This window comes from Salmo trutta, chromosome 20 (genome assembly GCF_901001165.1).
Source record: "Salmo trutta chromosome 20, fSalTru1.1, whole genome shotgun sequence".
In the NCBI taxonomy this organism is placed as follows: domain Eukaryota; kingdom Metazoa; phylum Chordata; class Actinopteri; order Salmoniformes; family Salmonidae; genus Salmo; species Salmo trutta.
The window spans coordinates 7,699,476-7,723,449 of record NC_042976.1 but is presented as its reverse complement, the minus strand read 5'-3'; the positions used below and the strand labels follow the sequence as shown (position 1 = coordinate 7,723,449).

At 42.4% G+C, this 23,974-nt stretch overlaps 1 protein-coding gene across 1 annotated transcript; it reads right to left on the bottom strand.

Moving 5' to 3' along the window:
• Positions 1-4,647: 4,647 nt before the first annotated feature.
• Positions 4,648-8,228, bottom strand: LOC115155499 (trace amine-associated receptor 13c-like). The gene has a single exon (XM_029702160.1). The coding sequence runs from the start codon at positions 6,234-6,236 to the stop codon at positions 5,283-5,285; it is 954 nt and encodes a 317-aa protein (XP_029558020.1). The 5' UTR covers positions 6,237-8,228; the 3' UTR covers positions 4,648-5,282.
• Positions 8,229-23,974: the final 15,746 nt, after the last annotated feature.

Below are 23,974 nucleotides of genomic sequence, written 5' to 3'. Positions count from 1 at the left end.
ATTTATAGCACGACTTTTAATCCTTCTTGGTTGGGGTCTGAGCAGATTATTTGTTGCAATTGTAAACGCAATAAAATGGTGGTCCGATAATCCAGGATTATGAGGAAAAACATTAAGATCCACAACATTTATTCCATGGGACAAAACTAGGTCCAGAGTATGACTGTGGCAGTGAGTAGGTCCAGAGACATGTTGGACAAAACCCACTGAGTCGATGATGGCTCCGAAAGCATTTTGGAGTGGGTCTGTGGACTTTTCCATGTGAATGTTAAAGTCACCAAAAATTAGAATATTATCTGCTATGACTACAAGATCCGATAGGAATTCAGGGAACTCAGTGAGGAACACTGCATATGGCCCAGGAGGCCTGTAAACAGTAGCTATAAAAAGTGAGTGAGTAGGCTGCATAGATTTCATGACTAGAAGCTCAAAAGACGAAAACGTCATTTTTTTTTTTTGTAAATTGAAATTTGCTATCGTAGATGTTAGCAACACCTCCGCCTTTGCCGGATGCACGGGGGGTATGGTCACTAGTGTAACCAGGGGGTGAGGCCTCATTTAACACAGTAAATTCATCAGGCTTAAGCCATGTTTCAGTCAGGCCAATCACATCAAGATTATGATCAGTGATTAGTTCATTGACTATAACTGCCTTGGAAGTGAGGGATCTAACATTAAGTCACCCAATTTTGAGATGTGAAGTATCACAATCTCTTTCAATAATGGCAGGAATGGAGGAGGTCTTTATACTAGTGAGATTACTAAAGCGAACACCGGCATTTTTAATTTTGCCCAACCTAGATCGAGGCACAGACACGGTCTCAATGGGGAAAGCTGAGCCGACTACGCTGACTGTGCTAGTGGCAGACTCCACTAAGCTGGCAGGCTGGCTAACAGCCTGCTGCCTGGCCTGCACCCTATTTCATTGTGGAGCTAGAGGAGTTAGAGCCCTGTCTATGTTCGTAGATAAGATGAGAGCACCCCTCCAGCTAGGATGGAGTCCGTCACTCCTCAACAGGCCAGGCTTGGTCCTGTTTGTGGGTGAGTCCCAGAAAGAGGGCCAGTTATCTACAAATTCTATCTTTTGGAAGGGGCAGAACACAGTTTTCAACCAGCGATTGAGTTGTGAGACTCTGCTGTAGAGCTCATCACTCCCCCTAACTGGGAGGGGGCCAGAGACAATTACTCGATGCCGACACATCTTTCTAGCTGATTTACACGCTGAAGCTATGTTGCGCTTGGTGACCTCTGACTGTTTCATCTTAACATCGTTGGTGCCGACGTGGATAACAATATCTCTATACTCTCTACACTCGTCAGTTTTAGCTTTAGCCAGCACCGTCTTTAGATTAGCCTTAACGTCGGTAGCCCTGCCCCCTGGTAAACAGTGTATGATCGCTGGATGATTCGTTTTAAGTCTAATACTGCGGGTAATTGAGTCGCCAATGACTAGGGTTTTCAATTTGTCAGAGCTAATGGTGGGAGCCGTCGGCGTCTCAGACCCCACAGCGGGAGGAGTAGAGACCAGAGAAGTCTCGGCCTCTGACTCCGACTCGCTTAATGGGGAGGACCGGTTGAAAGTTTCTGTCGGCTAAATAAGCGACACCGGTTGAGCATTCCTACAGTGTTTCCCTCCAGACGCCATGAGAAAGTTGTCCGGCTGCGGGGACCGTGCGAGGGGGTTTATACTAACGTTACTATCTGTACTTGCTGGTGGCACAGACGCTGTTTCATCCTTTCCTACACTGAAATTGCCCTTGCCTAACGATTGCGTCTGAAACTGGGCTTGCAGCACAGCTATCCTTGCCGTAAGGCGATCGTTCTCCTGTATATTATAAGTACAACGACTGCAATTAGAAGGCATCATGTTAATGTTACTTAGCTTCGGCTGTTTGAAGTCCTGACGATCCATGTCCAGATAAAACCTCCGGGGTAAGAAAGTTGAATGAAAAAAGTTGAGTGAGGGTAAAAAGTACAAATATACGGTAATGAAAAAGTAAAAACCGTCAGGTAGCAAAGTAAGATCGGCAACAAAAACGCACAGCAGCGTAAACAAGTCTGCAAGTTGTGACCGGATACAAATGTAAAGCATGTCAAAAAACCATTTCACTTAGTCCTGCATGTTCAACCTCGGAGCCTGAGATTTTCACTGTACCCTGCAATCACATGTGTACATATGGCTATTAAACACAGAATCTAAATGTCACGGTTGTCGTCGGTGAAGGAGGACCAAAACGCAGCAGGCATGCGGTTGTTCATTTTGAACATTTATTAAATCAAAAAGAACACTCCAAAACAACAAAACAAAACTAACAACGAATTACAGACAGTCTGGCAAGGCACAAGGCTAAACTCAGAACAATCTTTAATTTTTTACATTTTTTTATTACCATTTTCCTTATTTTATTTCACTTAGTCCTGCATGTTCAAGCTCGGAACCTGAGATTTTCACTGTACCCTGCAATCACATGTGTACATATGGCTATTAAACACAGAATCAAAATGAAAGTCCCCTAAATTGGGGAATTAACATTTAAGAGGTTAATATGAGATAATTTCAGTATCACATATTAAAGTGATAATTATCATGTATTAATGTGATCATTATGTTGTACTAACTTGGTAATTATCTCATCAAAGATACAGGAATTCCTGCCAAAAGTTTCAGATACACATAAAATAAGAACTTCAATTGACAGCACAATTAGTGACAGTGAAAATGACTGGGGGGGGGGGGGGGGGGGGTTAGGAAGGAAACTTTCTTTATACACTTGTCTACTCCACAGTAACCACATGGGTTGCCACTGTCTGCTCTGGGCTCATTTTAATCACACTCTAACCTTTGATATGTGCCTCTCTGAAGGCCACAAAACATTTCATTGCACATGATGAGGCTTTTTATCAGAGTTATTGACTTCACAATAAGTCAGATTCAAGTAACTTCCATGACAGCTTTGTGTTGCTGAAACTTGAAGCATCAACCACGACACAATCAATCGGGAGGTGGACTATACATAGAGCTGAAAATTAGGCTAATTTGAATAATCCCTCCGCAGGGCTACCTGGCCAACTTCCTCCACGGAGAGTGCCCATTGACGCTGAGTGAGAGACTGAACGGCACCAACCACGCCATCCTGCAGACCATTTTTTAAACTGGGGCCTCAGGACTGTTAGGGTTAACTCGAAGGGTGTGGGTGGTTGGTGGAGTAAATTGAAGGAAAGTTTGACATGTTTTGTGCATATTTTTTCATCAATCAAAATAAGACCAACATATTCAGGGAGTCTCCTGTAATGAAGTCTGGTATTATTCAGACAGATGGTCTCTTCTCAGTTTGGCACAGACACACTTTTCACCTAACATAGAACGTTCAGATAGAAATTGACTTTATAGAACAGACATACTTGTCTTTCATAATGAATGAGTCTAGTTATCCCTCTCAGTCACAGATTGTGAATTATACTGCCATCCTATGGCCACTGCACATACTGAAAACAATCTCTGCCCACTGGGCTCAGATATCAATACAATGTCTACTCCATGTTGGTTAAAAAGAAACAAAGCTGATTCAACCAGTGTTGGCCCAGCAGGTGTAAAACTCTGCAGTAAAACTGTTTGTAGAATGTCACCTTTTATTTGAAGGTATATTCATACAGATCTGTTTTACCGTTTAGAAATGAAAAAACCTCATGTGTCTCGTCCCCCCATTTGAAGAAGTCATAAGTATTTGGACACCTTCACTTGTAGTGAATTAAAGGTATTAACCCTTTAAACGTAATGTTCAGTTAAATAATGTATTTAGAGATTGGTTCCTTTACCCTGTAATCAGTCTATGAACTGCTCTAATGAGTGACTGCAATTCACACTTTGGTTTTTGTAGTCACTGCCAACAAACAAGAATGTTATCATTTTCAGACAAACACGTTACTTCCTTCAGCACACTACTACACCAGCGTGACTGTTTTGGAATAAAATGTTCAATATATTTCCTTTAACATCCTCTGTGTTGTGTGCTTATTGTTTAACCATTGATATGTTCTAGGTCATTTTGAGACCTGAAGGAGCATCAGGTACTGCTGGAATATCTACCAATAGCATGTCCATCTTCTTGTGATAAATTACACTGGTCTCTAAAAACATTTATAAAGTATTAAGAATGTATGAATAGTCTTCACTTTAGATTAGGGACTGCAAAACTACTTTACTAATGATCAGTAAATGGTTTATAAAGATATTTATTAAACATCTGATGAATTATCTTATAAAACGTTGTTTATAAAAGTGTGAATAACTAGCTTGCTAAAACAAATGTGGGAGTAATGATAAACAAATTATGAATAAACTATTTACTTATCCATTATGAATTATTTAGTGTGTTTCCCAATCTCTATATTAATTCAGAGTAAACAGCATCTGAGAGCTGCTCTGGTGTGACCCCTGACCTGGCAGCAGTGATGTAGTGACAGTAGTGGTAGTGACAGTAGTGGTAGTGTTCATAACCAGTATGTTGAGGTTGAACTGTCTGCTACAGTCTCCTGCACTGTTGAGTTGAATCATTAAACCATATAGTAGTTATTTATACATGTGAGAATACAAAGCTGATTAACATTTAACAAATGTGGGTGTAATCATAAATGGTGACCATACTGTAAATGCCTTACTTATGGTTTATTACTGAACATTATAAAGTGTTAAACATAATTGCATATTCTTGCATTTTACCCTCAACTACTTACATAGACTTGAACGTTATCTGATATCATGCATATTGTACATTTACATTTTACTCCATTGTTGAAGGCATTGTGTACCAACTGAGCCACTAGAGGGTGATGTTAAACATACATAATGACTCATGACGTTCTCAAAATGTACTTTTAGAATACTTACCTACTATTTATCATTAAATAACATAGAACAACAACAGACTTTGGTATTTGGAATATACAACCCAAAATGACTACAATGTATTTTATAAAACAAGCTTATGCCTTCTTATGCCTTCTCCAAGTCATTCCAATCCAGACAAATCATTGGGTATCAACACCACACGTATCTACCGTATGATGACAACACTGAGATAAGTCATGTCACTGTATTGTTACATGAAAGAAGCAATTGCAACAATTGTATTACAAAATTACATCAAACACGTTTGTCAAACATAGGAATAAAAACATATGAACTATTTATGCCTTAAGTTAAGCTAGGCTGACATTGTAAATAAGAATATGTTCTAAACTGACTTGCCTAGTTAAATAAAGGATTATAAAAAAAATACAATTTAAAAGTTCAGAGTTAAAATATGTTTAGCTGTCACTTTGAACCATGGATAAAAGAAAGCATAAATTATTGGATTGATAAAAGAATTAACAAGTGGTAGAAAGCCGATGATCATAACTGAAAATAAACTGTCAATTAAAAAATACAAAAAGAAAGAAAATAAAAATGGAATCCAACAAATGAAATAGTTGAAAACAACAATAGCCAGAGTTTTTGCTGCTTTTCTCTCAGACTTATTAGCCTGTACAGTTTTAACACCAGACACACTGGCAGCCTCTTTTGAAAATACCTTTCTGGCCTGTGATCTGGCCACCACAAAGATTTTCATATAAAGTGTTATAATAATAGAGCATGGGACAACCATTGTAATTACAAGGTCGGTGATATTACCCCAGGATATTCCTTCAACAATAAAACATTCATTCAAACACCTACTGGGTACCTGCACATTTGCAAAGTTTTTTATAATAGCAGCACGGTATATGATACAACAACACCAGGTAATGGATATACAACACATCACTCTTGTTATTGTTATTTTAGAGTGGTACAATAAGGGATCACACACAGCAACATAGCGGTCAATAGATATCAAGACCAAATTACCCAGAGATAAAGAAGTACATAAAAAAGCGATGTAGAATTGAAACACACAGAAATATTCCCCAAACCCCCAGCATGATTCCATTAATGCTACAGTCACTACTGGTATCACAATCAGTCCCACCAGGAGATCTGACACAGCCAGAGAGAGGATGAGCAGGTTGGTTGGAGTGTGGAGCTGCTTGAAGTGAGAGATGGAGATGATCACCAGTATGTTCAAAAATACTGTAACTGCTGAAAACAATGAGAAGAAGATGTACAGTGTTATGTAGATAGATGTCGATAGCAAAGCCTTTCTGCAAGAAGAGTTTCTGTCTTGAAAACAGTATTGAACATCTTCATGTTTCTCCATTTGTAATAAAAGGTAAAAATGCTGTGGTCCTCCTGCTACTGCTTGGTCCTGTGTGTGACCCTGTCAGGTCAGCCTTTTGACAAACTCTGAGCATAACCTCTCTATTTATCACTGAGTGACTGACAAACACTCCCCTCCCAGGAGTCTCCACACACACGCACGTGAGCACACAAATGAACAAATGGTTGGATAAACAAAGCATGATGTAATCTTTTTTATATATATTTTTTATTTAACCTTTCTTTAACTATGACAGGATTGGAGGTTGCTGTGCCCCTCTAGCCTGCCCTTCAGCCTTACTGATAGTTATACATGAGAGAAAAAGTACATTTTCATAACTGAGCATTTTAATGGGGATGTTAAAATATGGGTGAATTTTTGGTCACTCAAAGGCTATTTTACATGGGAAATAGGATAACTGTGCAGACTAACTGGTTTGGGTGATGTCAGAGCTCAGTTTGGACCATAATCCACAACCTCAGGAGACATGACGGCACGCCACATGTCAGTGTGTTGGAAAGTTGACAGTAGGGAAGTTATGAAATGACATGTTTATGCTGACCTACCAAGGCAAAACGCAGTAACTATGATTTTGATCTGATGTAATGGCCAGGTATATTATCTGATAAATGTGGTATTTTGTTTCCTTGCTCTGCACGGGCTGTGGCTTTTGTGGAGCGATGGGTAACGATACTTCGTACGAGGCAGTTGCTGATGTGTGCAGAGGGTCCCTGGTTCGAGCCTAGGTAGGGGCGACGAGAGGGACAGAAGCAATACTGTTACATATGCACTATAGCACATGCAGTCAAAATGGAGTCGCATTCCATATGAACATTCCATAGACTTAAAAAAAATGATGAACCACACTTCTTCAAGTTGAGGGAGACTTTGTCTCAGTTACATCATGGGGACAAATACTATTTGTCAGACATCAGAACAACCCCACTGTATTCTGACCCAATCACCCCTTGATGATGGTTTTAGCACTATTTCGGTTGTTGTTGACAGATTCTCAGAATTTTATCCTTCTCTCTGGTCTACCTACCGCTCTCCAGGTCACTGAGGCACTATTCCAGCATGTCTTCCGGCAGTATGGCCTTCCGGAGGACATTGTTTCTGACCGTGGTCCCCAATTAAAAGTCTATGGACAGATGTGACCAAGGCCGCTGAGGCACAGGAAGTAGTTTCCCTGTTGGAGCGTGCCGGGGATATTTGGATTGAGTACATATGGAACATGAGTTGACATAGTGGATAAAGTCCCAAAACACAGTGCCAACAATATGGGAGGACAGATTAATGGGCTGAAGGACACACACAGGACCCACCACCGACGAGGAACCAAAGGGTGAGGAAAAGCAGGTCCTCCGGCATCCTAGTCCCCAGGTGGTGATTCTCATTTTCAACCAAGAGATGGTGGGGTTATGAAGTTGGAGCCACGGGAGGCCGAGGATCACTTTGTGTGCGGGTGCAGTGATGGTGAGGAAGGGAAGGCTTTCCTGGTGCATGGGACCCACGGTGAAGGTGAGGGGTGCTGTGATGTGCGTAACTGTGCCGGATCCCAATGGTTGCGGTTGGGACGCCCCGGACACCACTGAAGTTGGTGCCCCTCCTGGCCGCAATAGGGACAGAGCCCCTGCTGTCTTCAGTGACGCCGCTCTGCCATGGAGAGGTGTGTGGCCACTACCTCCATGGGTTCCGGCTCTGCCTCAGGACAGCCAAAAGAGAGGGGAGAGTGGCGAGGTGGACACCTGCGCTCCCGAAGAAGGTTATCCAGACAGATGGCCATCGCGATGAGAGAGTCCAAGGATATGTTGTCATCCCGACATGCCAACTCCGTCTGGACCTCTTCGTGCAGTCCACTGCGGAATAGAGTGCAGAGCGCCAGCTCATTCCATCCGCTGGAGGCTGCCACAGTCCGAAAGGTGAGGGCTTAATCCGCAGTGACCTGGGCACCCTGCTGGAGTTAGAAAAGTCTCTCACCTCCCCCTATGCCCTCTGGAGGATGGTCAAAGACCACCCTGAACAGAACCATGAACCTCTCATAGGAACCCAACTCCTCCTCTCCTCTCTCCCAGACAGCTGTAGCCTGTTCCAACGACCGTCCGGTCGGGAAAGCAGGGAAATGACCGTGGCAACCTTGGAACTCTCGTTGGTGGGGGCTCCTGTCTGATAGGCGAAATAGAGGGAGCACTGGAGTAGGAAGCCACAGCATTTCGATGGAGTGCCGTCATACTTCTCCAGAAGGGACAGTCGGGCATCGCTGACCTGGGCGGATGGCTGGGCAGGCTGGGGGACTGGCTCACTGTGACGACCCGTGGTAGGAGGCCCTCCGTCAAAGGTATGGAGAACCTCGCTGGTGGTGTCGAGGCGGTGGAGAACGCAGAGGATTTCATTCATGGCTGTTCCCAGTAGAGCCAGCTGGTGGTGTCAAGGCGGTGGAGAACACGGAGGACCTCCATCATGGCCGTACCCCCAGAGCCAGCTGGTGGTGTCGAGGCAGTGGAGAACGCGGAGGACCTCCTTCATGGCCGTACCCAGTATAGCCCGCTGGTTGTGTCAAGGCGGTGGAGAACGCGGAGGACTTCCTTCATGGCCGTATACCGAGCCAGCTGGTGGTGTCAAGATCGGTGGAGAATGCGGAGGACCTCCTTCATGGCCGTACCCAGTAGAGCCAGCTGTTGGTGGAGTAGATGACCCTGTTCCTCGACCGTCTGGAAGATGCTGTTGTCTTCTGTTGCTTCCATATTTTCTGAGGCAGTGTTCTGCAAGGTATACGCTTGGAGTCAGGAAGCAGGCGCAGAATGTAAGTTTAATGATGAGAAAAAGAAGATAAACAAAACAGGAGAAGCGTACTGAACGTGAACAAAACCAATACTGCCTGATGACTGAGGCTACTGAAAGCCACATATATATAACGGGAGAGTAATCAGGGTGGTGATGAAGTCCAGGTGTACGTCATGATGGTTGCCAGGTGTGCGCAATGTGGGTTGCCAGGACCGGTGGTTAGTAGACCAGCGACACCGTGAGCAAAGGGAGCAGGAGTAGGCGTGACAATGGTAAAAGAATAAGTACACAACACAGGATGTTTAAGTAAATATATCTAACATTTAATTCACAAATACTGTTGTTTGGAAGTGTTGTATTGCAAATGTTACCAGGCCTTTAAAGGTAGTAATCCTTTAACTTTAATGTTCAGCAAGTTATGCTGCAAATAAATGTGAATGTCAGCATTTTCAGACGAAAAATATTACTTTACTCAGAATAGAGTGTGTATGAAGTTACACATCACACTACTACAACAGTGGCTGTTTTGGAATAAAATATTCAATATATTTATTTTAATATCCTCTGTGTTGTGTGATTATTGTTTAACCTTTGATATACTCTATGTCATTTTTAAACCTTAAAGGGTAGCTGAATAAAAAAAACAACTTGTCTGGTTGAAAAAGGCCAATGCTGCATCGATATTAGTCAGAAACATTGATTCTAGTGTGGAAATGTTGAACAAAGTGTAAATAGCATAATTTGTCATATTTTCCAAAACAGAGATTTGTGAGATTTAAGTAAGCTGTTATGTTCCTAGAACACTTGAAAATGCTCGCTCAAAATTCAGATATTCGTGTTATTGTCGACAATAAAAGTCCTCAGAAATGTATGTCTTCTCCCTTCGGAGAGTGGGCGGGTGCAGTGTCCAGATGTGCATTTCCAAGTGCTCTGATTGGTTGGGAATGGCAGGGCTATGATTGGTGAGGGATAACTTAGGTGGGCTGAGCAGCCTAACTAACAGGACATAAGGAGCAGATAATTCTGGCTCTATTGGGAGGTGTAGTGTCCAGATGCGCATTTTTTAAGCGCTCTGAAGCAGGTGGCTCGCCTACTGCGGCAGAGGAATGTGGCATGACGGCCACAACAGTTGTTGGCAGTTCACTGTCTGCGGCTGAGGCTGTTGGCTCTTTTACAACTGCTGAAAGCGATGACTCCCATGATGGACCATGTGGGGAACCCTGGGCGAGGATCATCATGGGATCTGGAGGCAGGGGGCAGCTGGGCCCCAGAGGCGATGTCAGGTGGTCTCCCACGTGTGTAGGGCTGAGGGTCTTCCAAGGCAGGAGGTGGGCGGCCCCACAGCTCCAGGTCAGGGAGCTGAGGGCCTAGCAGGGCAGGGGACTTGGAATCCACTACTAAATCAGAGGACTGCAAGCCAGGTATAGTGGGAGCATGCAAACCTAGCCAAGCTGGGAACGAATAGTCTAGCGCTAGAATAGGCGACTGGGTGCAGGCTGCGGGCTGCGAACTGTATAACTGCACACCTAGAGGAGCAGATAACTCTGGGTCTAGCGGGACAGGAAACCCAGGGCCTAGAACTATGGCAGGTGGTTTGGCATGTAGCACTGAGGGAGCTGACTGCTTGCCGACTGAGGCTGGTTGTTGCCGACTAACTGAGGGCAGATGCTGCAAACCTAGTGGGGCAGAGAACCTATAGCCTGGCAGAGCAGTGGACTGAGGGCCGACTAGAGCTGGAGACAGTGGAACCAGAACGGCTAAAGCCTGGGAGACTAGTGCTGATAACTTTAGGCTTGACAGGGAGAACGTGTCTGGACCAGACAGGGAAACAAGACTCTGGACGTGACAGGGAGAACGACTCTGGACCTGACAGAGAGATGGACTGAACATGATAGGGAAAATTACTCTAAACTTGACAGGGAAAACGATGCTGGACCTACCAGGGAAACTGATGCTGGACCTGACAGGGAGAACGACTCTGAACCTGACAGGGAGAACGACTCTGAACCTGACAGGGAGAACGACTCTGAACCTGACAGGGAGAACGACTCTGGACCTGCCAGGGAAACTGACGCTGGACTTGGAGAACAGTCGAGCTCTGGGCCTACTAGAGAAACTGGTACCTCTAAGCCTTGTGGGGAAGGAGCTTGATGACCCACATGGGTTAGGGACTGAGGGATGACTAATGCTGGAGACAACAGACCTAGTGCAGCTGGAGACCAATGACCTGGTGCATCTGGAGACCAATGACCTAGTGCAGCTGGAGACCAGTGACCTAGTGCAGCAGGAGACCAATGACCTAGTGCAGCTGGAGACCAATGACCTAGTGCAGCTGGAGACCAATGACCAAGTGCAGCTGGAGACCAATGACCTAGTGCAGCAGGAGACCAATGACCTAGTGCAGCAGGAGACCAATGACCTAGTGCAGCAGGAGACCAATGACCTTGTGCAGCAGGAGACCAATGACCTAGTGCAGCAGGAGACCAATGACCTAGTGCAGCAGGAGACCAATGACCTAGTGCAGCAGGAGACCAATGACCTTGTGCTAGGGACTGAGAGCAGATGAGGGTTGAGGACTGAGAACCTAGCACAGGTAATTTGTAAGCTGGAGCCTCTAAACCTGGTAGGATAGGGAACTGCCTAACAACTAAGGTCGGGGACTGCAATCTGAGCAGGGCAGGAGACTGCAGACGGGGTAGCTAACTTATGGCCTAGCATGTAGGATACACTAGACCTACTTGAGTGTCTGACCTTACCGGGAAGGAGGGGAACTGTAACCCTACCGAGAAGGAAGGGAACTGTAACCCTACCGAGAAGGAAGGGAACTGTAACCCTACCGAGAAGGAAGGGAACTGTAACCCTACCGAGAAGGAAGGGAACTGTAACCCTTCCGGGAAGGAAGGGAACTGTAACCCTACCGAGAAGGAAGGGAACTGTAACCCTACCGAGAAGGAAGGGAAATGTAAACCTACCATGGAGGCAGGATGCACTGGACCTTCTTGAGGGGCAGGACACTCAAAACCTGGTCACACCTGCCAGGAAGGACCAAAACTTTAACTCTAACCCTACCGGGTGAGACGGGAAATCTGATCCTACCGGGAAGGAAAGGAACTGGACATCAGGGGTGACTTCAGGTGGGTGACCCGAGGTGATGTCTGGCAGGTCCCCTGAGGTGAGGTCTGGAGGTAGCAGGACCCTCGAGCCGGAACTATCACTGTGCTAGCAGTAGGGACCAGCAGGGACACCAGGCCTGGGACCGGCAGGTCCCACCAGTCTGTGACTGGAGAAGCCCCAACGTCTGGGCTGTACTTGACCTCTGCAATAGCTGCTGGCTGTGGCTTCATCCAAGGAGCGGGCGACAAATTCAGTGCGGGCTTGGGCTCTGGGCCAGGAGCAGTGAGCGTCTCCTGAGGGAGAGCAGGTGGAGTCTTTGTAGCTGAAGGTTCCACGGTAGCAGACAGTTGAACCTCGGGCACCTGAGCGTCTGCCCCACTGGGAGGAGAGGATAACTCCGCAATGGCAACCAGAACAGGCCCCATGTCAGCGGCTGACTGTGGCTCCACAACTGGAGCGGGAGTCTTCTTAACTCTGGCTAGTCGAGGAGCTGGCTGAGGAGGGTACAGACCTTGTCGTGGACTGTGCACTCTGGAGGTCATATGCTTGGGAGCTAGGCTGCTCTGCCTGGAGCGACAAAGATCTATTAAATAGCTGGGGCACCTCGGTACGTAGTGGGGGTCCCAATGGTCCTGTGGAGGTGGTGAACACTGGGAGGTCCTGGAGTAGTGTCTCTCAGGGGAGTAGCCTGGCCGACTCAGGGAGGACCGGGAGTGATGGCGCTCTCGTGGCGGTGATGATGGCTCCAGCCGGGGAGGCCTAGAGTTGTGGTGGTCAGGAGAGTAGCAACGGTACCGGTGCTCCAGCGGCCAACAGGCCCTGGTAGGGCCTAGAGTACGCACTCCTGATCTCTTGCTGCTCGTGACGCAGTAACTCATATTCCCTCATCAGCTCCCAATTGGTGAGGGTGTGGTCACTCCCTGACCACTAAGGAGGCCTGGAGCAGGGCTGGTGGTCTCTTAGATGAGAGAGGTGTGTCGGCAACTCATCTTCCTCAGGTGCATGATGATATCTTGTGGCGGTGTGGGCTGAGGTGAGTGGTGACAGCAGCCCCATACGTCTTAGTGACGCAAGATAACTCATCTGCATCCTGCGGCGTGGAAACATCTCCTCTGTAAACAGTATTAGTTAGCTGCCCTCTGTAGCGCCTTACGGTCGGATTACAATCAGTTGCCATACCAGGCATGAACAGTATTAGTTAAGGGTTGTAATTATGCAATATACATATATATGCACATGTATAAATGGCTAATGGCATTACACTTACAGCATGTCTATAAAGGCCTATAAACACAGCATCAATATAAACATAAACTTAAACATTCACCTCTTAGAGGAAACAAATTACTTGGATTGACAAAGGGTCAAGATGTATGGCAGCCTCTCTCTACAGCCTTGTGTGAGAATCTGCCAGGCTGAGATCTTATCAGATCTGCCCTGGCATCACAGGGTCATAAATTACTCTGTGCATGACCAAGCTCCAAGAACCGTCTGGGGTGACTCTGGGATGACTCTAGAAGCTCGCCCATGACAATGCAATAAAACACCTTAATAAAGGCCAATATGGAAAACGCTGTGCAAGCATGTGCATGCAAAATAGTATTTTTACCAATACAACAATTAAACCACTTCTGCAAACGTATATGTGCAACCAATGTACTGTAAGAATAACACTTATGGCAGTACGGAATAATACTACATACGATAAACAATAAGCAAAGCAGTATTGTTAACTCTAAGATTAAGGGCTTGTAAGTAAACATTTCAGGGTAAGGTCTAACTACACCTGTGTGCTTATTGTTTAACCATTGATATGTTCTAGGTCATTTTGAGACCTTACCAATAGCATGTCCATCTTCTTGTGATAAATTACACTGGTCTCTAAAAACGTTTATAAAGTATTAAGAATGTATGAATAGTCTCACTTTAGATTAGGGACTTAAACTACTTTACTAATGATCAGTAAATGGTTTATAAGGATATTTAAACATCTTATGAATCATTATTACATACTATAAAAGTTGTTTATAAATGCGTGAATAACCAGTTTGATAAAACAAATGCAGGAGTAATGATGAATAAACGATTTACTGATTCATAATACATTATTTTGTGTTTCCCAATCTCTATATTCATTCAGAGTAAACAGTATCTGAGAGAGCTGCTCTGGTGTGACCCCTGACCTGGCAGCAGTGATGTCATGACAGTAATGGTAGTGTTTATAACCAGTAAGTTGAGGTTGAAGTGTCTGCTACAGTCTCCTGCACTGTTGTGTTTAATCATTAATGTATATAGTAGTTATTTATAAATGTGAGAACACCTAGCTGATTAACATTTAACTAATGTGGGCGTTATAATAAATGGTGAACAAACTGTAAATGCCTTACAAATGGTTTATAACTGAACATTATAAAGTGTTACACATAATTGCTTATTCTTACATTTTTCCATCAACTACTTACACAATACACCATTGAGATAGACTTGGACGTCATCTGACATGCAGTATTGTACATTTCAGCTTTACTACACTTGATGAAGACGTTGTGTCACAATTAATCATTTTACTCCATTGTTGAAGGCATTGTGTACCAACTGAGTCACTAGAGGCTGATGTTAAACATACATAATGACTCATGACGTTCTCAAAATGTACTTTTAGAATACTTACCTACTATTTATCATTAAATAACATGGAACAACAACAGACTTTGGTATTTGGAATATACAACCCAAAATGACTACAATGTATTTTATAAAACAAGATTATGCCTTCTTATGCCTTCTCCAAGTCATTCCAATCCAATCCAGACAAATCATTCTGTATCAACACCACACGTATCTACCGTATGATGACAACACTGAGATAAGTCATGTCACTGTATTGTTACATGAAAGAAGCATTTACAACAATTGTATAACATAACTATATCTAACATATGTTAGTCAAATGTAGGAATAAAAACATAGGAACTATGAACACCTTAACTTCAGAGTTAAAATATGTTTAGCTGTCACTTTGAACCATGGATAAAAGAAAGCATAAATTATTGGATTAATTAAGGAATTAACAAGTGGCAGAAAGCTAATGTAAAGTGATAAATTGTCACTTAAAATATACAAAAAAAAGAAAACAAATAGAGATGGAATCCAACAAATTAAATAGTTGAAAACAACAATAGAAAGAGTTTTTGTTGCTTTTCTCTCAGACTTATTTGCCTGTACAGTTTTAACACCAGACACACTGGCAGCCTCTTTTGAAAATACCTTTCTGGCCTGTGATCTGGCCACCACAAAGATTTTCATATAAAGTGTTATAATAATAGCTGAAATCAATGAGAAGAAGATGTACAGTGTTATGTAGATAGATGTCGATAGCAAAGCCTTTCTGCAAGAAGAGTTTCTGTCTTGAAAACAGTATTGAATATCTTCATGTTTCTCCATTTGTAATAAAGGGTCAACATGCTGAGATCCTGCTCAGGTCAGCCTTCTGACAAACTCTGAGCTCTGCTGCTCTATTTATCTCTGAGTTACTGACAGAAACTCTCTGCATGCAAAAACACACACTTGAGCACACAAATGAACAAACGGTTAGATAAACATATAATTTATGATGTAATGTATGACAGGATTGGATGTTGCTGTGCCCACCTAGCCTGTCCTTCAGCCTTACTGATAGAGCTGAGAGAAAAGGTACATTTTCTCAACTGATAATTTTAATGGGGAAAATATAGTATTGATGTTTTGGTTACTGAAAGGCTATTTTACATGGGAAATTGGATAACTGTGCAGACAAACTGGTTTGGGTGATTTCAGTGCTGAGTTTGGACCATAATCCACAACCTCAGGAGACATGACGGCATGTCACATGTCAGCTGGCCAGTGTGTAGGAAAGCTGGCAGTAAGGAAGTTGATGAAACGGCATAAATTTATGCAGCCCTATGAATTTGATCTGTTGTAATGGCCAGTTATATTATCTGATAAATGTGGTATTTAGTTTCCTGGCACAAGGACAAGCCAGTTGATCAGAATATATCATGGAGTATCAGCAATTGGTGTCTATCTAGACAGAAAAAGACAGAAAAAGACTTTGAAGTCAGATTTTGCAGTAAAATACATTTTTAGTTACTGTGTTTTGCCTTTGTAGGGCAGTATGGGGTATGGACTATAGCAGATGCAGTCAAATGAATAGTGGCATTCTATATGAACATTCCATAGACTGGCATTTGAAATTTCCATCTGAACTAAATTATGAACCATACTTCAAGTTGAGGGACACTTTGTCTCAGTTACATCATGGGGACAATTACTATTTGTCAGACATCAGAACAACCACACTGTATTCTGACCCAATCACCTCTTAATGTTGTTTTCCTTTTCTGGTGTGTCGTTTTCTCTGATTTAAACAAAAAAAAGACTAAATGTAATTTCCATTTCAGTTAGTTGAATCAATCACCTCAAAAGCACTTATAAAAAGAACCTTTCAGAAAAAAATGACAACTCTTTTGGAATAATTCACTATTACCCATTTAATGAAGTTAGCCCTCAACAGCTTCAACGGTAGCCCCCAGACCCTGGGCACAAGGACCATCTATAATGCTAGTTGAACTACTGTATTGTAACAGTAACCATACTGTGATTGTGTGAATCAGACTTTTGGGGCATTAATATTTATGACCTAATTCAGTAACACTTTATAATAACATTCTGTAATAAAGCACTTACAGGCATTTACAGTTTTATCACCATTTATGAATCATTAGTCCCACATTTGTTAAATGTTAGTAAGCTAGGTATTCTTACATTTATAATTAACTTTTAAATTATGTATTAATGAGTCATTGGATTTTTAAACCATTTACTAATCAATAGTACTAATCAAATATTTTTGCAGTCCCTAATCTAAAGTGAGAGCCATTTATACTTTAGAAATGATTAATAAATGTTTTGAGTGACCTGTGTAATTTCTCACAATAAGTTGGACATGCCATTGGTAGACGGTTTCAAAATGACCTGGAGCATATCAATGGTTAAATAATAAGCACACAACACAGGATGTTTAAGGAAATATATCTAACATTCATTTCACAAATTTACATTTACGTCATTTAGCAGACGCTCTTATCCAGAGCAACTTACAAATTGGTGCATTCACCTTATGATATCCAGTGGAACAACCACTTTACAATAGTACATCTATTGTAAAGTGGGGGGTTAGAAGGATTACTATATCCTATCCCATGTATTCTGTTGTTTAACAACTATTGCAAAGAAGTGAGGAAGTGTTGAATTGCAAATATTTAGCTCATGTTGTCAACCTCAAACTAATCATAAAACAGGAAGATGTAGCCTACACAAACACACACAACAGCTGGTCAGACTGCAAAGTTTTTATCTAGTGGATTTTTATTCCTTCATTACTACTGATATGTGATTGAAATGTAGAGCTATTTTCAGGTAGAAATGATACATGTATATCCTAACCTTTAAATATATCCAGTGATTCAGTCTTTTAAATTTGTAAGTCGCTCTGGATAAAGAGCGTCTGCTAAATGACGTAAATGTAAATGTAAGTAGTTGTTCCCCTTGCGCTGCAAGTGCCGCGGGTTTTGTGGCGCGATGGGTAACGATGCTTCGTGGGGTGTCAGTGGTTGATGTGCGCAGAGGGTCCCTGGTTTGAGCCCAGGTTGGGGCGAGGAGAGGGACGGAAGCTATACTGTTACACGCAGACTATTTTCAAACTGTGCTTTGTTTGGCTGCACTCTTACTGGTCCTTTAAAAGTACCAATCTTTTAACTGTAATGTTCAGCAAGTTATGTATTTGCATATTGGTTTTCTTGCCCTGTAAGCAGTCTATGACCTGCTCAAATAAGTGACTGTAATCCACACTTTGGTTTTAGTAGACAAGTCACTGCAAACAAACGTGAATGTAAGCATTCTCAGACGAAAAACGTTACTTTACTCAGAATAGAGTGCGTCTGAAGTTACATATCACACTATTACAACAGTGTGACTATTTGGGAATAAAATATATTTATTTTAACATCCTCCGTGTTGTGTAATTATTGTTTAACTATCGACATGCTCTAGCTTGGGGTACGCGCAATGCCGTCGGGGGTACGCCAAATAAAACTGTGATTCACATTTTTAAACAGTCCATTTAGATTTCCCAACGGGGCTATATATTTGGGTGATGTTTTTTTTAATCGCCTAAGCAGCCTCGTTTCACTGCCAAAAATCAAATTAAACCATCTTGTGTTGAGCGAAATAACACAATGTCAAATAATTAACATCCAATCACATTAACCGTTACTAACTCGCGGGAATTCCACTACCGGTCCGTATGTTGCCAAACGTAGCTGCTGCTCATTTCGTTAACTAAAAAATTGATAAATGGTTTAATAAAGTAAGGCCCGCGTCCATAGAGACACATACCAACTCTACTGGTAATACTGCTACTACCAGCAATACTACATGTGCACCTGTTGACGACACAAGTTGTTCTGTTTTCACGAGCACATCCAACGCTAGCATCAGTAATTCTACATTTGTTGTTAGCCCAGCTAGCATGGACACTGACAGTTGTGAATCTGATGCAGCTGAAGAGCTACTGCCCCCTTACCCGGGAAAGCACCGAACACACAGGGACGTTGGACCATCGAAGAGGCACAAATATGATGAGAACTACATTGATTTGGAGTTCACTTATATTGGGAGTAGCGTCTTTCCTCAGCCACAGTGTGTTATATGTGCAAAAGTACTATCACAACTCAATGAAACAAAACATGCCAATTTGAAAAATAAGCCATGGGAATTTTTTGAGCAAGAATTAAGACAACTTTCGAGTAGTAAGACATGTAGAAAAGCAACAGATACCATTAATAAGAAGGGTCTAGAAGCGTCTTATATTGTGAGCTACCGAGTGGGTAGGACATGCAAGCCCCAAACTATTGTGGAGGACTTCATTCTTCCTGCTGCCGCAGATATGGCTGGGACAATGCTGGGGGGAAAAGGCCAAAAAAACTACCGACAATGCCTTCATCAAACACTGTTTCACGACACATCAGTGACATGGCAGGAGATGTTTTGAAACAATTACTGCTTGGCATACAAGCCAGTGAATTCTATGCGTCAACAGACCCGCACAGCTCCTGGTATATGTCTGTTACGTTTATGGGGGGTCAATTTAGGAAGACATCCTCTTCTGCAAACCACTGGAAACCAGGAGAGGATATTTTTTAAGTACTGGACAGCTTTGTGACATCAAATGGACTTTGGTGGTCAAGATGTGTTGGCCATGACAGGGCGACATAGTGGAGTGGTATCGCGCGTGCAAGCAGTTGCTCCCAAGGCCAATTGGGTACACTGCAGCATCCACTGAGGCTCTTGCTGCCAAGGGAATGCCTGACAGATTGAAAGACGTTTTGGACACTACAGTGAAAATGGTTAACTTTGTTAAAGCAAGGCCCCTGAACTCTTGTGTATTTTCTGCATTATGCAATATGGGCAGCGACCATGTAACGCTTTTTACAACATACAGAAAGAAGTGCGCTGGTTATCAAGGGGCAAAGTATTGACGTTTTTTTGTTGTTTTTTTTAATTGAGAGACGAGCTTAAAGTGTTCTTTACTGACCATAATTTTCACTTGTCTGACCGCTTGCATGATGACGAGTTTCTCACATGACGTGCCTAGCTGGGTGATGTTTTTTCTCGTCTGAATGATCTGAATCTAGGATTAAAGGGACTCTCCGCAACTATATTCAATGTGCGGGACAAAATTGAGGCTGAGATTAAGTTGGAGCTCTTCTCTGTCTGCAATAACAAGGACAACACACAGGTCTTTCCATCATTGTTTGATTTTTTGTGTGTGCAACTCAAGCTTCTGTACAATGTCAAATGTGATATAGCAAAGCACCTGAGTGAGCTGGGTGCACAATTACGCAGGTACTTTCCCGAAACGGACGACACAAACACCTGGATTCGTTATCCCTTTCATGCCCTGCCTCCAGTCCACTTACCGATATCTGAACAAGAGAGCCTCATCGAAATTGCAACAAGCAGTTCTGTGAAAATTTAATTTAATCAGAAGCCACTACCAGATTTCTGGATTGGGCTGCGCTCAGAGTATCCTGCATTGGAATATTGCGCTGTTAAGACACTGATGCCCTTTGCAACCACATACCTATGTGAGAGTGGATTCTCGGCCCTCACTAGCATGAAAACTAAATACAGGCACAGACTGTGAGTGGAAAATTATTTAAGACCTGTGGTGAGTTACTCACAATTTTTGCTGAACAAATAAGGTTTAATATGTAAGATGGCTAAATAAAGAGCAAAATAATTGATTATTATATTATTATTTGTGCCCTGGTCCTATAAGAGCTCTTTGTTGTGACTTCCTACAAACCGGGTTATGACAAATTCAAACTAATTTCTTCCAAAACAGAGATTTGTGAGATTTAAGTAACCTGTTATCTTCCTAGATCCTTGGATATTTGAGGGTTGGGTTTTTATTTCAGTCCTGCCCACTAACAGCGGATGGTAACACCAGAATTGTCATGCACGGAGAAACAGCTGCAATGATTGCGCTCTAACCAATCCTACGACAGAACCTACAGACAGTGAGACAGACCTGCAGCACGTCAGACATGTTTACATAAGACAACACGCACTTGTTTACATAAGACAACACATTACCAATGTTCTGTTGAAAGATCACTTGACCCCTAAGCCCTTTATGGAGTGGCCACTTGTTGATGTGTTTGATAGTGATCACACCAGTCTGTCACTGATTTGGTCAAAATGACAATTGAGACGATGTGCACTTGCATCCCAACTGCCACGTGTCAATATTTCCAAATTCAAAACCCATTTGTGAGCATCTTGTGTTAGGCCGCAACCTATTTTGTAACATGAAACACTGCCAGACAGACACATACAGTAATAGAAAATGAGAACGTTGTCAAAACGGAGCTGTCACCATTCGGCAGAGACTTTATAAGTTGATTTAGCTAACTGTTCAATGTGCTACTAGCTAGCTTCATAACAGCGACTTTATAATAGAAAGTGACAAAGTTAGCTGATTTAGCTTAGATGTTCAATGTTGCTGCTAGCTACTAGCTAGCTCCATTGACAAATACAGAGATGGAACTTAGCTAGCAAGCTAGTGATTTTCCACACTGTTAAACAGCTTATAGATAGTGCTTAATTTACTAGTTTGACAGCCTGCTAATGAAGTTGAAGACATGTTCTCAGAAATTAATCATGAGCGCAGCAGCAGCTGACTCAATACTGTTTGCAGTGCACTGACTATAGTTTTCATGCATTTTTTTTTTACTTGAGAAATACTGCAAACACCTTAGCTACAGTTGAAGTCGGAAGTTTACATACACCTTGGCCAAATACATTTAAACTCAGTTTTTCACAATTCTTGACATTTAATCCTAGTAAACATTCCCTGTCTTAGGTCAGTTAGGATCACCACTTTATGTTAAGAATGTGAAATGTCAGAATAATAGTAGAGAGAATGATTTATTTCAGCTGTTATTTCTTTCATCACATTCCCAGTGGGTCAGAAGTTTACATACACTCAATTAGTATTTTGTAGCATTGCCTTTAAATTGTTTAACTTGGGTCAAATGTTTTGGGTAGCCTTCCACAAGCTTCCCACAATAAGTTGGGTGAATTTTGGCCCATTCCTCCTGACAGAGCTGGTGTAACTGAGTCAGGTTTGTAGGCCTCCTTCCTCGCACATGCTTTTTCATTTCTGCCCACAAATTTTCAATAGGATTGAGGTCAAGGCTTTGTGATGGCCACTCCAATACCTTGACTTTCTTGTCCTTAAGCAATTTTGCCACAACTTTGGAAGTATGCTTGGGTCATTGTCCATTTGGAAGACCCATTTGCGACCAAGCTTTAACTTCCTGACTGATGTCTTGAGATGTTGCTTCAATATATCCACAATTTTCCTTCCTCATGATGCCATCTATTTTGTGAAGTGCACCAGTCCCTCCTGCAGCAAAGCACCCCCACAACATGCTGCCACCCCCATGCTTCACGGTTGGGATGGTGTTCTTTGGCTTGCAAGCCTCCCCCTTTTTCCTCCAAACATAACGATGGACATTATGGCCAAACAATTCTATTTTTTTTTCATCAGACCAGAGGACATTTCTCCAAAAAGTATGATCTTTGTCCACATGTGCAGTTGCAAATCGTAGTCTGGCTTTTTTATGGCGGTTTTGGAGCAGTGGCTTCTTCCTTGCTGTGCGGCCTTTCAGGTTATGTCGATATAGGACTAGTTTTACTGTGGATATAGATACTTTTGTACCCGTTTCCTCCAGCATCTTCACAAGGTTGTTTGCTGTTGTTCTGGGATTGATTTGCACTTTTCGCACCAAAGTATATTTATCTCTAGGAGACAGAACGCGTCTCCTTCCTGAGCGGTTTGACGGCTGTGTGGTTCCATGGTGTTTATACTTGCGTACTATTGTTTGTACAGATGAACGTGGTACCTTCAGGCATTTGGAAATTGCTCCCAAGGATGAACCAGGCTAGTGAAGGTCTACAATTTTTTTCTGAGGTCTTGGCTGATTTCTTTTGATTTTCCCATGATGTCAAGCAAAGAGGCACTGTGTTTGAAGGTAGGCCACAGGTAAACCTCCAATTGACTCAAATTATGTCAATTAGCCTATCAGAAGCTTCTAAAGCCATGACATCATTTTCTGGAATTTTCCAAGCTGTTTAAATGCACAGTCAACTTAGTGTATGTAAACTTCTGACTCACTGGAATTGTGATACAGTGAATTATAAGTGAAATAATCTGTCGGTAAACAATTGTTGGAAAAATGACTTGTGTCATGCACAAAGTAGATGTCCTAACCGACTTGCCAAAACTATAGTTTGTTAACAAGAAATTTGTAGAGGGGTTGAAAAACAAGTTTTAATGACTCCAACCTAAGTGTATGTAAACTTCCCACTTCAACTGTAGATGTAAACTTTCAAATTAGTTACAGATTTCTTGATTTATCTGAATTCTGACTATTTTGAGGGTGAAAGGTTGCTACCGTTACTCAAGAGGGACAATCAACAATAACTTGTCCACTGTAGCCAAGCTGGTAGAGCATGGCACATGCAAAACCAGGATAGTGGGTTCAATCCAAGTCACTTTGGATAAAAGTGTCTGCTAAATGGCATATGGGTATGATGTAGCGAAGTTAAGCCATCATTTGGCTTTACGTACCACTTACTTATGGAGATATGGCCATGCGAATCCTACCAATTAGAACCGATAAATATGGTTGGTGGCCATTTTGGTTAATCTGCAATGGCGCTAGACATATTTATTTAGACCTTTTACTTGCTTTCTGCATAGGCTAAATGGTCTCATCATAAAGGCATTTAGATAAAATGGGTTACATCTGTCTCTGCTGGACATAATGCATTCATTCCTATGGGATTCTATCTACAGGCCACATTTAGTTGAAATGGGTTACATACAGTGCCCTCTAATTATTGGGACAGTAAAGCATATTTTCTTCTTTTGACTCTATACTTCAAAAGTTTGGATTTGAAAACAGACAATGACTTTTTTTGTACCTTTATTTAACCAGGTAGGCAAGTTGAGAACAAGTTCTCATTTACCTGGCCAAGATAAAGCAAAGCAGTTTGACACATACAACAACACAGTGTTACACATGGAGTAAAACAAACATACGATCAATAATACAGTAGAAAAATAAGTCTATATACAATGTGAGCAAATGAGGTGAGATAAGGGAGGTAAAGGCAAAAAAAGGCCATGGTGGCAAAGTAAATACAATATAGCAAGTAAAACACTGGAA

Excerpts from the sequence above, each read along its gene's own strand:
- LOC115155499 (XM_029702160.1), bottom strand. The coding sequence starts at position 6,236 with ATGGAGAAACATGAAGATGTTCAATACTGTTTTCAAGACAGAAACTCT.